Genomic DNA, 14,545 nt, shown 5'->3' on the forward strand with positions numbered 1-14,545 from the left:
TTATTGTTTGTCCTATATTTGCATGCTATTTTCCTTTTAATTAGAAGCAATTAGAGTGTAATTAGATCCTTATTCCGCTGCGTATATCTCGTGTTCCATCACATGATGTGATTTCACCAGGTTTAAGTGAATAAACCCATTTCATGGCGTCTTCACATAGTGAAAATGGAAATAAGGTGAGTCTAACTTCTTCAGGAGTAATGTTGGGGAATACGAATGTGTTGTAGATTTCGATGAAACTTCTCAAGTGAGCATGAGGGTCTTCGCATCATCTCCTTCCAAATTGTCCAGCTATCTGAATCATCTGAAGCATGACGCATAATTCTGTTGGCTTTTTGGCTCTTAATCTCAAATTAATTAATTTTAATTAATTAATTAATCAATGTTTTGATGATAACAAACTCAATTTTTAATTACTAGAAATTTTAGTGTTTTAATATGTCCATAGCGTAGAGCTCAGAACAACGATTCTAACACCTCTTGAATCACTCAAATCGGAGCTAAAACGAAGAAGTTATGACCGAAACAAGTTTTATCGAAAAATACTAGTGGCGATGACGTGGCAACTGAGTCAACATCAATGATCAATCCAGCGACGACACGTGGAGCTTTGGGAGAGTGACACGTGGGGCTTTTGGTTATTTAAAATATTATATATATTATTTTATTTAAAAAAATGTGTCAAACGGTTTCTTTGAAATTTAAAAAAAAAAAAATTCAGAAAGCATTAAATGCTCCTACCGTTGGAAGCTTTTTTTAGAAATATATATATATATATATCTCAAATTTTTTTTACCATTAACTTATTATTATAATTATTATTATATTTTTTATACATGTTTTTTACCGTTTGAAAATTTCAGAATTTAAAAAATAAAATAAAATATATATTTTTATTTTTTATTTTATCTTCTTATTTTTCTTTTAATTTCTTTTAATCTCTACCTTTCATTTTTTTAACACAAATCTAATGGTCCAATTTAAATTCAATTTTTTCCTTTCCATCTCTTTATAAACCATCTTCCTCTCCAAATTTTGAACTAACAAATTTTACATTTCATAATCCTCCAAAACTCAAAAGTTTCCATTGTTGCTCTCTCTAAGCTCTCAATTTTTTTTCTTTTAATCTTATTCTTGAGAGAGTGTTATTGTATTGTGAGGATAAATTTGTTAAGTGCTTAAACTTGTAAATCCACTCTAGTGAGAGTTGTATTGTGTTCTTCAAAAATTCCAACATTTGTACGATTTGATCCTAAACCGTGGAAAGGATCGGGTTTGCTCTTTAACCCGTAAAAGGAGCGGTGGTGTAACGGTTGGGTTCTAATCCGTGGAAGGAATTGGAAAGATTTTATTCAAATTCCCAAGAGGCGCTTGGGGAGTGGAGTAGGTTGAGTTTGACCGAACCACTATAAAAATTACAGTGGCTTCTTCTCTAACTTTTTCCTTTTTATTTTTGCAATTAATTTAAGCAATTTATTATATGTTTTAGTTTGTTCTTATTTATTTGTTAAAATTTGATAGAATTAAATTATCACACTTTTTGTCATCTTATTTGTTGCATAAATTGATTTTTTCTTATTATTTATAAAAAAGTGTATTAATTAGTTTAATTGTGTTAATTTAAAAAAACAGTTTAATTAAACCCTATTCATCCTCTCTAGGGTTGCCATATCGATCCAATAAATTTCATGTGATTTCACTAGTTTTATTTCAAACCTGGAATCATCTAGTGTTGGACGCATAATTCCATGTGAGAAATCATATAGGATTAGCAAAGCATAGTCCCTGATGGGTCTATTGCAATCATTAGCTAGAAGAATGGGGTTGGTAAAAGCATCTGAATTATCATTGATTACTGCGTTCGACTCTTCTAGATTGTTTAGTTGATCTGCCATCTTTCGAGCCTTGTTCCTTTGTCTCATGTTCTTATTTGTTCTTCTTCTTTTGTGAAAGGTCCTCTCGATCTCTGGGTCATATACTAGCTCAAGTGTTGATCCCTCGCTCATAAAACATTTGTACCTTTTTTACAAATTAGGGTACAATATGTCAAAAATCGAGACATGCGAAAATAAAAAACAATAATCTTAGCGCAACTTAGTTGCCACAGTTCCCCGACAACGACACCAAAAACTTGATGTGTTCTATCTATGCGATGATTAAGTTCTATGTAATATCTTATAAACGTATTGTTTTACCTAGTTAGATCCAAGTATAAATCCAACTAAAATTTTGGTGAATCCAGGGTCAAACTCAGGGATTGCATTCTATTTATGCGTTGACAATGATTGTTTCGATCTTGACACGAATTGTTTGTTAAATACGCAATGAGTTTGTTCCTATTCTATCACTAAGATAAATAGTAATGGATGCGATGGAAATCACAATCATAAGTAAAACAACCTATGTGGAGAGATATAGGTTTCAAATGAATAAAGATAGGGTTGAGAAAAATGTTCACTAACAATTCCTAAGTAACTGCATAAATCATGCATTTAAGTAAATCACTCAAAAATCATAACCTATACTTCTCAATGTATTTAGCCACCATATCCTATTTCTAGGATGCATATGATGAGTATTTGATGCAAAAGATGTCTCTCTATTTCTAAAGATAATCTCTTCTTGTTTTATGTGGCCTAAATCCTTTGCTTTTTCAAACATCGATTCATTCTATTTAGAACAATCTTTCGCATTATTCAAGTAGTTTATAAAACATACATAAAACAAGTTGAATGCATGATTAAGCTTTACTTAGTTTATGTTAGTTTCAATGTTTCTCAACTCATAAGGAAATTAGTTGCTCATGATAGAAGATGGAGAGATGGATAAACAAAATACTATAGATGCATTCATATTGATAAAAAGAAGCTTTTCATCGTTTTACACAATATAAATAACAACAATAGTAGAGGAAAAGAGATAGAGATAGATTATCAAGCCGTGGAGTGCAATTCATTGCTCCTTCTGACTTTGTAGATGACTGCTTCGTAAGATTGTGTTGAAGGTGAAGTTTCCCCTTTGTTTTTTTGGAAGAAATCTTGAGCTTTCACTCAAGATTTCACGAGGGCTCTAAAGGAAGTGTTTATGAAGTGAGAAATTTTGCAGAGTTTCCTTTAATGTCTTCACTATATCTTTTGCATGGAAATCTTGTTGGGTATTTATAGGCATCAAGAAGCACTTCTTCCTTTCTCACTAATGATTGTACGGACAAGACGCATTAATTTCCATACCTTGATGCATTGTCTACTCCGCGTCAGTTCATTGGCTCTGCCATGAAGCTTTATTGTCAGCTACCAACTTGGTCTCTAATTTGACATCCACCGCCATGTGTCATGTCACCTTCTATCGCATGAGGCTATGTTTTCAACTATACGACTCCAATGTTGGTGTTGGGAATTCCTTTGCGTTGATACCTTGTGATCGCATAAATAGATTTCCTACACCAAAAAAGCACATTTTTTATATCTTTCGTGGATTGTGAGATTTTGTACGCATGTGATCGTATGATATAATTATTTTCATGAATTTTTTACCAAGCTATCGCATTTGCTAAGTTTTTTTCCTAATTGTTTTAGATAAAAAAAAAAAGGTAAAATAACTTGTATTTTTACAAGTTATCAACTTACTTTGAAGATACGCACTTGGAGGTAATTCCAATCAGGTTTTTTCATTGGTTTCCATCTCAACATTCTCGGGCATTCTTCACTAATTTTTGTTACAGTCCCAACACAATTTAAAAAGTTTTGGGATGATTTCATATGGCCAACATAACAAAGCTTGTGGAAAACCTTACAATGTACAGTTTGGGTTTTTGGATTGTGCAGTCCTTCTAAAGAATTCTACAGTCAGATTAAAAACTAATATAAAGGAAAGTTATTTAAAGTTTCATGATTTTCTATCATCTCAGATTCTTTCGACTCTGCTTCATTATGCATTTGCTTGCAATGAAGGAAACACTCTAAGATGTACAATTTTGCAAGCTTTACCATCGACCCATTATCATGTGAAGGCATTGCAATAGAAGCTACTACGTGATTTCTCTTAATTGAATTTAAGTTCTTGAAAATGCCATCTCTCAATAAACGTGGTTTATCCTACTCATTGGTCAATTGTAAGGATTGTGAAAACGAACTACAATTTAGACCAGTGATCAAACAAAATTCTTTCATGGAAAATCTAACTTTAAACCTTTCTAAATGGAAGACTAATTGTTCATCTGTGCTATCTTTTTCAAACAACCTTCTTATAAGATAAACCAACAACTGTCCTTGAAATATATTGATTCCAAAGTCTAAAAAGAATCCAAATGGGCCTCTTTTAAACATTTTCATTTGTGTTAGTGTTAGATTCTTAATCAATGTTTCAATTATTTCAAACTTAAAATAATAATGAACCTTGACCCGATGTGATAAGATGCCCTGTTAAAGTATATAGACACTATATTAAATTTAAGAAATGAGTGTATCAAATAACAATCACTAATTACATGAAGTAAAACATGAGTCAATCAATAGGCAATCTAACAATGTGGTAATATGCTACTTACTCCAGGGCTTTGGTTGATCCTTGGTCTTTTACTTTTCTTTTCTTTTTTTGTCGAACATTCTCCCTTCCCATCTTTTCTTGGTCGTTTTTTGCTTTTTTCATCTTCCTTGTTCTTACCATTTTTTGCAATAAAAAAAATAATTATATGACAATAGAAAGAAAAAAAAGAAGGTAATCATAAGGTAATAAGATGACAATCATGTTGGATTTTATGCCATAAAACTCATAGATAGTAAATGTCATTAATTGACTGTCATCAATAAAGAGTTATGGATGTTAAATCAATAAATTTTATTGTTTGTATTGTTGTCTATTTTTTCTTAATAACCCTAAATCCAATAAACTAACATCCAAGACTGTCTTATGAGTTTTGAATTGTATGTTGAGACATACAGGAATTAATATTCAAGATACAGCCTAAAGGGTCGATAGTATAGGGATAAGATTTGATACCTTATCTTGGTAACACTATGGATATGACCCATATTGTATTTGATACAAATATAATGATCTAAAGCGTTCGTGTAGGTGACACGCAAGTGGGGATATCTTAAGCAATGGGTTTGCATAAGACTGAACTGCGAGATAGTAACCACTAGATGTAACACCATTGATTAGTCAAGTTTCTATCTCAATAAATTGACGTAAGCGACTTAGTCTTAATCCTGAGTATATTATGAACTTCTATTCACGAGGGATTGTTCTTTGATTTGTATGGGTGAGAATGGCCAGTTTAGCCTACCATTTTGGGAAAAAACCGAGTGGGGAGTTGGGAACATAATAATTTAGGATGGAATTCATTCATTCCCACCTTAAGGGTAAGTAGATGAGTGTTCCCTTAAATAGTGTCTCTGGAACTTGAACAAAGAACCCTACCCTCTTGTTGGCCTGAGAGGGGTTCCTGTTTATTTATTGAACCATAAATAGGTTGTTCATTAAAGGAGCACTGGTACTTAAGGAGTTAGAGGTAACCCAAGGGTAAAATGATAATTTGACCCAGTTGGAGTTACGAACACTCGTGAAGGACTAACTTGTTGATATTTGTCTATATCCGTGAACACAAAAAAATATCTGTAGTGAGAATAGTGTAGTTGTGGATCTTTACTGGAGTGTACTCACAGTTAAAGAATATTAATTAATTTGGTTAATGAACTTATTCAATTAATCTCATATCGTTGGAGCTTTTGAACTACAGGTCCACCAGTCCCCCTCGTTAGCTCACTAGAGGATACTTAAGAGGGATAATTTGAATTGTTTAAATTAATTTGAGGAAACTATATATTAATGTGATTAATATATAATTAATTATGATTATGATCTATAATTAAATTGGAAAGTAATATTTGAATAAGATTCAAATTAATTAATTCAAGCGAATTAGATTCACAAAGAATTAATTAATAGAGAGGTTTTGCACATATACATGAGATGTTTATGATAATTAAATATATACATTAAATTGGGTTTAATGTATAAATAGTTATTTAATTATTGTGCATAATAAAATTAAATAAGTGTTATTTAATTGGGTTAATTAATTAAATAAGTGTTAATTAATTAAATGGACTAATTAATGAAATAAGTGTTGTTATTTAATTAACTATAGAAAAGGAAAATTTTAGAAAAAGAGTTTGACCCTTCTCTATATAAAGACTTCCCTATGACCCTTTAGGAAGACACACAGAACACAATACACAATTGTTATTATGCAAAATTTTCTCTAAGCCATAAAAAAAAAAAAATCTCTCCTACTCTCCAAAATCCTTTTCTCTTCTCTCTCCTAATAGTTAGATACCACTTATCCCTCTATTGGAATCCTAGAGAATAACGAAGTTACTCTATTCGAGATTGTTCAAGAAATTGTTCGTGTCAAGATTGTTAGAGATTCGTTCATTGGAAGTAGGAGAGGATTGTTCATGGCACTTGAAAATCTACAAATGTAAGAATTGTTCTAATCTTTTCCTTAATGCATGCTAAGTTACATGTTTTTATTCTGTTTTAACTCAATGATTATGTTTATGCAAAAATTAGATTGTGGGATGCAAGGTGTTCTAACAAAACGCTTCTGCTGCGAGATTCGATCCCCTTTCAAATCATATGACTATCAGAAGACTATCATAAACTATTAACTACTTGATAAAAAATAGAAGGTAATCAGTTGACTATATTAGAAACTACGAACTATATGACAGGGAATATAGTATAATCATGTGAAAATCAGAAGATAATCAAATGACTATCTGAATATATTAATTGATTGAAAAATAATATTAAAAAAATATAGAGAAAAAGTGAGAAAAAGGGGAAAAAATATGCGTTAAAAGTTTAAGGAACTCTTATGCAAGAATGCTTATAAGCGGAAGCGAATCTTTTTGATTTCATTGTGACAGAATTACCACACATACATTCTAACATACAGATATGCACTATAAACACTAATTACTAGCATGCTTTTAAAAATAAATACAAAAGACCGAGAGACTTACCAGTTGAAGACAGTTTTCACAGGGACTCGTTCCAACGCAGACAAACTCCTCTCGTTCTTACTCGTCCAACAAGTAGTCGCCTAGCAGCACCACGGTCATCTACACGATCAGCAGCACACGAACAAACAGCAACCAGGGACGACACCACCACTTGAAGCCCTCGATATTCTCGGAGTGAGAACCTAAAGGGTGGACTTTGATGGAGTTGATAAAGGGAAGGAGGAAAAGTGATTGTGTAAAACAAACAAGCAAGTGGGAGAAAGTGATGACTATCGTATAGTCAGATGCTTGTCGTTTAGGTGGGGGTACACAATTGTGTAGGTTTAGCTAAGCGATCGTCTATCAAATGGTAGGTAATCGTTTAATTCCGCTCGGCGCGCTAAGCGATCGTATAGAAAACGTAAGTGATCGTTTAGAAATTGTGGGCGATCGTTTAGTACACAGGTGTGCAACCGCTTAGGAAGATGGGCACTATCGCATAGGCTCTCAACACTAAGCAATCGTATCTTTCACACCGTGAGCGATTTTTTGGATATCTTACAAAAATGAAAACTATTTTCATTTTTATTTTTCAGTTACAAGAACTGAATCGAACTTCCCACTTTTGCACGAATCCGGAGAAAAACTCGGTCAATTATCACATAACCGCCCAATTAATTAATTAATTAATATAATCATATTATATTATTAACCTATAGTTTAATATCATATATCAACTATAATGTTTTCTCCTCTATTTGATATAAAACATATTTATATCCAATTTCCTCCAAAATAATGTATCTCATACATTAGCCAATCATATCATATATAATTAACCAGTTCAATTATATCATATGTGTGAACATCTCTATAGTTACATCTCTATCAACTATAACCCTTCACAGATGATCGTAAGTACAAGTAAGCTAATTTACCATTTTGCCCCTATAGTTACATCTCACTTCTTAAGTACCACTGATTCCTCCAATGAACAATACAACATAGTCTAACTATGTGTGAACATCTCTCGGGCCAAGAGAAAGTGTGTGGCGCCATATCATTCAAGCCCTAGAATCAACCCTTAAGGGAGCTATCTATCTAATTACCCCTGCTTCGGGAAATGAGTGAATTCCATCTTGTGTAGCCGAGTTCCCAGTTTCCAAATCAAACAAATCCTCAAAGTGGTAGGTTTGAGTCGGAGGTCTGGCCACTCGCACCCATGCAAATCAAAGAACCACCCACAATGGCAAGAGTTCCCAACTCACTCAGGATTGAGGTCATGTTACCTATGGTCATCCTAGTGAAGTGAAGTTTCTGTCATGAACGGTGTTATATAATGAGACGTTAACACTTCGTGGTCAGATCTTATACAAACTCTTTGTATAGGACATCCCCACTCGCATGTCCCCAACATGAATGATCAGGATCAGACCATCTGTGACAAGTCACAACATTTGTAACTATTCCACAAAGTGGGCCGCATCCGTAGCGTCACCAAGTTAAGGTTTCCCTCCTATATCCATATATTACAGACCATTTTGGTTATCACTTAAGACATGATCCACTTGTATGTCACCACATACATGCTTAAGTTACATAAAGATAACCAGAGGTTTAGTTTATTGGTTTGTGGTAAAGCAAATAAAACATTCAACTGAGCAAAATCAAGAAGTGAAGTAAATATCATATATTATACATCACAAGTGTTCGTACAAACTGTTTACAAACTACAAGACACGAAACTTTAGGGCATCAACCCCAATAGAAAGAAGCAAAAACAACAGTAAAAAAATAATTAGATGACAATAGACGGGAAAAAAAAAGGAATTCATAAGGTAATAAGATGACAATCATATGACTATCAGAAGGCAATCAAAGACTAACATAAACTATTAACAAATTGAAGCAATCTTCCTAAATTTATGCATTGTTTAAAACATATATGTTTACAGTTTCATTATCAGGTGTTGCATCATCAATAATAACATTGGTTCATTTGAAACATCTACTTGAGACACAGGAAGGCCTATAACAACTCCTATTTTCTAATATGAATATTATTTCAAACAATGTGAAAGCAACTAAGCAAAACTAAACTTAATTAAAACATCTTTATAGGAGAACAAGGCTTAAACTTAATTGAAATCATGACTATTAGAAGGCTTAAGATTTATACGTTAAGAGAAATAAAAACAACTACTTGAAGCAATCTTCTTAAATATATTCTTACCTCATTCTTCTCTCACAACTAGAGCAAAAATAATAGTCGTAAGAGGAATCAACTTGTAATTGATGTGAAATTAGCATTGAAGAACTAAAGTGGAAGATGAAGGACTTAGCATCGAAGAGAAGAGGAAGAAATTGGAAAAAAGAACAAATATAAAAAGTGCTTCCGTTGCCGGGATTTGAACCCGGGTCTTTCGGGTGAGAGCCGAATATCCTAACCAACTAGACTACAACGGAACTGTATAGAAATGATTCTTAAATTAATATAATACTTAATAATTAATTAGTATTGGAGTTCAATAAGAATCCACGAATCGAACTGAAAGCCATTTTCAGAGAGACTCCAAAATTCACCAAAGCTAACTGAAGAAGAAGAAGAAGCCTTTAACTTTGCTCCACCGGAAAATACGCATTCCGACGGAAACAATGTTGAGCCACTCAACCACCGGTCTCCACGGCCGCTCACTATTCACATTTCCATGCCTTAAACCACGACGGCTCAATCACTCCGGCGGGGATAACGCCTCCGTGAAGTGTGCCGCTAGCAAATGGGCCGAGCGACTACTCGGAGATTTTCAATTCCTCTCCGATTCCTCCTCTGACTACTCCCATTCTCTCTCTTCCTCCAGTGTTATTCTCTCCCCTTCTTTCCCTCCCCCAATTGCCTCCCCTGAGCGCCAAGTTACAATCCCCATAGATTTCTATCGAGTTCTTGGAGCGGAGACGCATTTTCTTGGGGATGGGATTCGGAGAGCTTATGAAGCTAGAGTTTCGAAGCCGCCGCAGTATGGGTTTAGCCAGGAGACTCTCATAAGTCGCCGGCAAATTCTTCAGGCAGCTTGCGAAACCTTGGCGGACCATACTTCGCGAAGAGAGTACAATCAAGGCCTTTCGGATGATGAAGATGGTACCATTCTCACGCAAGTCCCTTTCGATAAGGTGATGTTTATTTCGATTTTTGCTATGTTATAATCAATGTGATACTTTGCTTTGGTTAGTTGAGTAAAAAATTGTGCTCTTAATATTGTAGCGAATGTCAATTGTTATGGTTTAATATGCGAGGCATATTTTATCCAAATCAGTGCTGTTTGCTATTATAATCGCAACTGAGCAGATGTTTTAGACTGGAATTGTTAATTTGTAGGTTCCTGGTGCTTTATGTGTGTTGCAAGAAGCTGGAGAGACAGCATTGGTTCTTGAAATTGGAGAGAGCTTGCTCAGAGATAGGTTGCCAAAATCATTCAAGCAAGATATTGTCCTGGCCCTGGCTCTTGCTTATGTTGACATATCAAGGGATGCTATGGCATTATCTCCACCTGATTTTATTCAGGGTTGCGAAGTGCTCGAGAGGGCCTTGAAGTTGTTGCAGGTAAATATTTGATTGCAATTCTTCAATCCGCCCATTACCATTTTCGAGGAGGGCCTTTTAAGCTATCTTTACTTTTTCTTACACAAAATAGCATTCAATGGTTCTGGATGACGTTCACTCTTGGAGAGTGAATTAAATTGGGAATTTGGTTAACCTAAATAACGATGATCATCGATCTCAAATGTTAAGTACTGAGTAATGATGAGAAAAAGGCACAAAATCAAGACTACATCAATTGGCTTTCATAAAGTCAGTCATGGGTTTGATATTTATTATATTGATTGAAGAACACTTACCTTTGGGAGTGTAGGAGGAGGGTGCCAGTAGCCTTGCACCAGATTTGCTTGCACAAATTGATGAGACATTGGAAGAGATCACACCTCGATGTGTTCTGGAACTTTTAGCTTTACCTCTTGGTGACGAGTGGCGAACAAGAAGGGAAGAGGGTCTTCATGGAGTGCGGAATATTCTGTGGGCTGTTGGAGGAGGGGGAGCAACAGCTATTGCTGGTGGATTCACCCGTGAAGATTTTATGAATGAGGCATTTGAACGAATGACAGCATCTGAGCAGGTTCTTGCAGAATTGAATTCTTCCTAAATTTTTATCCTCGCTTTTGCCTTTTCTGCTTGTAATGTTAAGCCTCTTTTTCTTTCTGAAAGGTTGATCTCTTTGTAGCCACACCGACAAATATTCCTGCAGAAAGTTTTGAAGTTTATGGAGTGGCACTTGCACTTGTGGCACAGGCCTTTGTCGGCAAAAAACCACACCTTATCCAAGATGCTGACAACCTCTTCCAACAACTTCAGCAAACTAAGGAAGCTGTTGTTGGGACTGCTGTCACAGCATATGCACCTCGCGAGGTTGATTTTGCTCTCGAGAGGGGGCTATGTTCCCTACTCGGTGGAGAACTTGATGAGTGTCAATCATGGTTGGGCTTAGATAGTGAGAGTTCACCTTACAGAAATCCAGCTATTGTAGATTTCATCCTTGAAAATTCGAAGGGTGATGATGAAAATGATCTTCCGGGGCTATGTAAGCTGTTGGAGACATGGTTGGCTGAAGTTGTGTTCTCCAGATTTAGAGACACTAAAAATATTTATTTTAAACTGGGAGATTACTATGATGATCCTACTGTTCTGAGGTACTTAGAGAAACTGGAAGGAGTTAACGGATCACCCCTAGCTGCAGCAGCAGCTATAGTGAAGATTGGTGCTGAGGCTACTGCCGTTCTAGATCATGTGAAGTCCAGTGCAATTCAGGCACTGCGGAAGGTGTTTCCCCTCACTCAGAACAGTTATAGGCGTGAGGCAGAAGCGGAAATGGAAGTTTCTCCTGCTGTAAATAGTCAGGTGCCTATAGTGAACTTTGATGAGAGTGAACGTACTAACTTTTCTGAGGTTTCTGAGAGAGTTAGAGCTGGTGAAATAAATGATGAAAAACCAATTACCGATCAAATTAAAGATGCAAGTGTGAAGATCATGTGTGCTGGTTTGGCAGTTGGGTTCTTGACTTTGGCTGGTTTGAGATTTGTACCTGCTAGAAATAACACAACTCCTCTACTTAAAGAAGCTGGTTCCTCAATGGCATCCACTACCAGTGTGGGTATGTTTTAAATATATATATATATATATATATATTTTTTTTTTTAAAAAAAAAGAAAACTAATTTCAGCTTCCTACGTTTAGAATTTCTAGACAAGGTACTTGTCCTATAATAGTGTGTTTACGTGTAAATGTTAAAATCTTTAGTTGAAAATGGTTTTGTGCTTTAGAGAATTCACATACTGGTTAAGTGATGTTTATTTAGTTTTTTAGATGCATTGTCATAATAATTCGAGCAGATTGGATTAGAGATTTTCTTGAAGGCTTTTGACACAACTCTAAGGTCTAGGTGGATTCGTAAGGTGTTTTAGTGGATTTTGTAACTTATTTTTCTATCATTTTACTGTTTTTCACTATAAATGGTGATACCAAATCTGTTTTCAGTTTCACCAACTTGTCCTAATGATTTACGAGCTTCTCTCCTGTTCAACTTCATAGGAGAAAACCTGGTCTTTGAGTTTCATAACCCGATTTTTATTTGTGCAGCATCCGAAGTCGAAAAATCCAGCAAGGAGCCATCCAGAATGGATGCACGAATTGCAGAAGGTCTAGTTCGCAAATGGCAGAGCATTAAGTCTCTGGCTTTTGGACCTGAACATTCCCTTGCCAAACTATCAGAGGTAAGGATGTTTAACATTTCGTACATATTAGATTATCCTGTTTTTGTTTCATTGAGTGCAAAATAATTTCCTCAATGGCCTCTCCCCCCTCCCCTTCCCGCAAATATAAAATAAAATAGGACAAAAGCCCTTCCAGTTTAATCGTTGAAGTACGAGATTGTCTTGTTAACGTCGTTGCAATTCTAAGAGAATAATCCGCGTAAGCAAACATCTCGATTCTTTTGCTGGGGTGTTTTATCTTTCCAAATGCAAGTTCACTCCATCAATTTGCTATAGTAGTACATGAATTCCTAGAAACTAAATTACTAATCAAACTTCTTTTCAACTTTGTCAGCAAAAAGTTCACATGGAATGACTAAATAAAAGAACTAAGGGTGTATCTGCAATGGATGTTATATCAGGTTATAGCTACCTTTTTGAGTGTTCAATTTGATGTACCTTTTACTGAAGCAAGTAAAAGTGTTTGTCTTTTAAGAATATTGCATCACAGCAAGGAGTAGCGAACCTACAACTTCTTAGACGAAGCAGAAGTAGAGATGGCTAAACCTTAAATGTGTTTCTTGTTGAAGGAACAAAAAGTTCCATTACATGCAATATCAAGGAAAAAACACCCACCTCTTTTTCCCTCTCTAATGGTGATTTTCCATGTCTGAAAATGTGCTTCACATTAGCATTTTATATGCAATCAAATTTCTGGATAGTTTATTAGGTGTAAACAAAGTTTCACATTAGTTAGGGAAGGGTGAGATCTATGGTATAGAAGTGAAGACAATTATCTCTATTGGTATGAGATAATTGAGTAGTTTCAAAAGTAAAGCCACGAGGGTTTTTGTCCAAAGTAGACAATATCATACCATTATAAAGATAGAGATGGGTAGAAGTTTTGTTGTCATTATCAGGAAGTTTCATTACGAAATATCAAGGATAAAACACTTATTGAAACTGTATGTTAGGAAGTTAATCATAATTCTTGTTCATTCACTGTCATCCTTTCATGATAGAGTTTATTAAATTCAGAGTAATGTCTCACAATTATGTGTAGCACAGCATCGTGTCCCCTTCCAATGATATCAAACTTAACTCGTCTCGTTTTAGATTGAATGCATTGTTTCTCTCACATTATGTTTTCACTTGAAGCAAACATAATGAGATTCTAATATATTTTTCAGATTTTAGATGGTGAGATGTTAAAGATCTGGATGGATCGTGCAATCGAAATTTCAGAACTCGGTTGGTTCTATGATTACACTCTCTCAAATCTGACCATTGACAGTGTAACAGTATCCTTAGATGGTCGGCGTGCCATGGTGGAAGCAACACTTGAAGAATCAGCTCGTCTCATTGATGTGGAACATCCAGAACACAACGATTCAAACAGAAAAACCTATACGACGAGATACGAGATGTCATATTCCAGTTCTGGATGGAAAATTACCAAAGGTGCCGTTCTTGAATCATAATTGGATAGTTGTAATATATCATTAGCCTGTAAATGCATTTCTTCTGGATTGCTATTTACCATAGCTTTTTAGTGTCTGTGAAGAGGAAGAGAGATGTGAAGAGATACTTTGTCGAGACTCATGGAATTTGTTGTGTTAATAATTCATTTTTAACTGTTTTTTAGCAGTTCAATTTTAGATACTGTTTCGTACACAATATTACTATTTATGATAATCTGGATCAACATTAAGAAAACTGAGTGTTTGCTGTGCGTC

At 34.9% G+C, this 14,545-nt stretch overlaps 1 protein-coding gene and 1 non-coding gene across 2 annotated transcripts; one reads left to right on the forward strand and one right to left on the reverse strand.

The window, feature by feature from the left end:
• Positions 1-9,403: 9,403 nt before the first annotated feature.
• Positions 9,404-9,476, reverse strand: TRNAE-CUC (transfer RNA glutamic acid (anticodon CUC)). Its single transcript has one exon. It is a non-coding gene; the product is annotated as a tRNA-Glu (tRNA).
• Positions 9,477-9,513: 37 nt separating this feature from the next.
• On the forward strand, positions 9,514-14,525 carry ARC6 (Chaperone DnaJ-domain superfamily protein). Its single transcript, XM_039030182.2, has 6 exons — positions 9,514-10,178; positions 10,384-10,608; positions 10,919-11,179; positions 11,269-12,211; positions 12,697-12,830; positions 14,000-14,525. The coding sequence occupies exons 1-6, from the start codon at positions 9,666-9,668 to the stop codon at positions 14,288-14,290; spliced, it is 2,367 nt and encodes a 788-aa protein (XP_038886110.1). The 5' UTR covers positions 9,514-9,665; the 3' UTR covers positions 14,291-14,525.
• Positions 14,526-14,545: the final 20 nt, after the last annotated feature.

This window comes from Benincasa hispida, chromosome 4 (genome assembly GCF_027475165.1).
Source record: "Benincasa hispida cultivar pf3 chromosome 4, pf3_genome.v1.1, whole genome shotgun sequence".
Lineage (NCBI taxonomy): Eukaryota > Viridiplantae > Streptophyta > Magnoliopsida > Cucurbitales > Cucurbitaceae > Benincasa > Benincasa hispida.

Bases quoted from the DNA above. Each gene is read 5' to 3' on its own strand.
- ARC6 (XM_039030182.2), top strand. From the start codon at position 9,666: ATGTTGAGCCACTCAACCACCGGTCTCCACGGCCGCTCACTATTCACA. The intron at 10,179-10,383 runs GTGATGTTTATT...GTTAATTTGTAG, and splicing joins CGCAAGTCCCTTTCGATAAG to GTTCCTGGTGCTTTATGTGT. The intron at 10,609-10,918 runs GTAAATATTTGA...TTGGGAGTGTAG, and splicing joins GGGCCTTGAAGTTGTTGCAG to GAGGAGGGTGCCAGTAGCCT.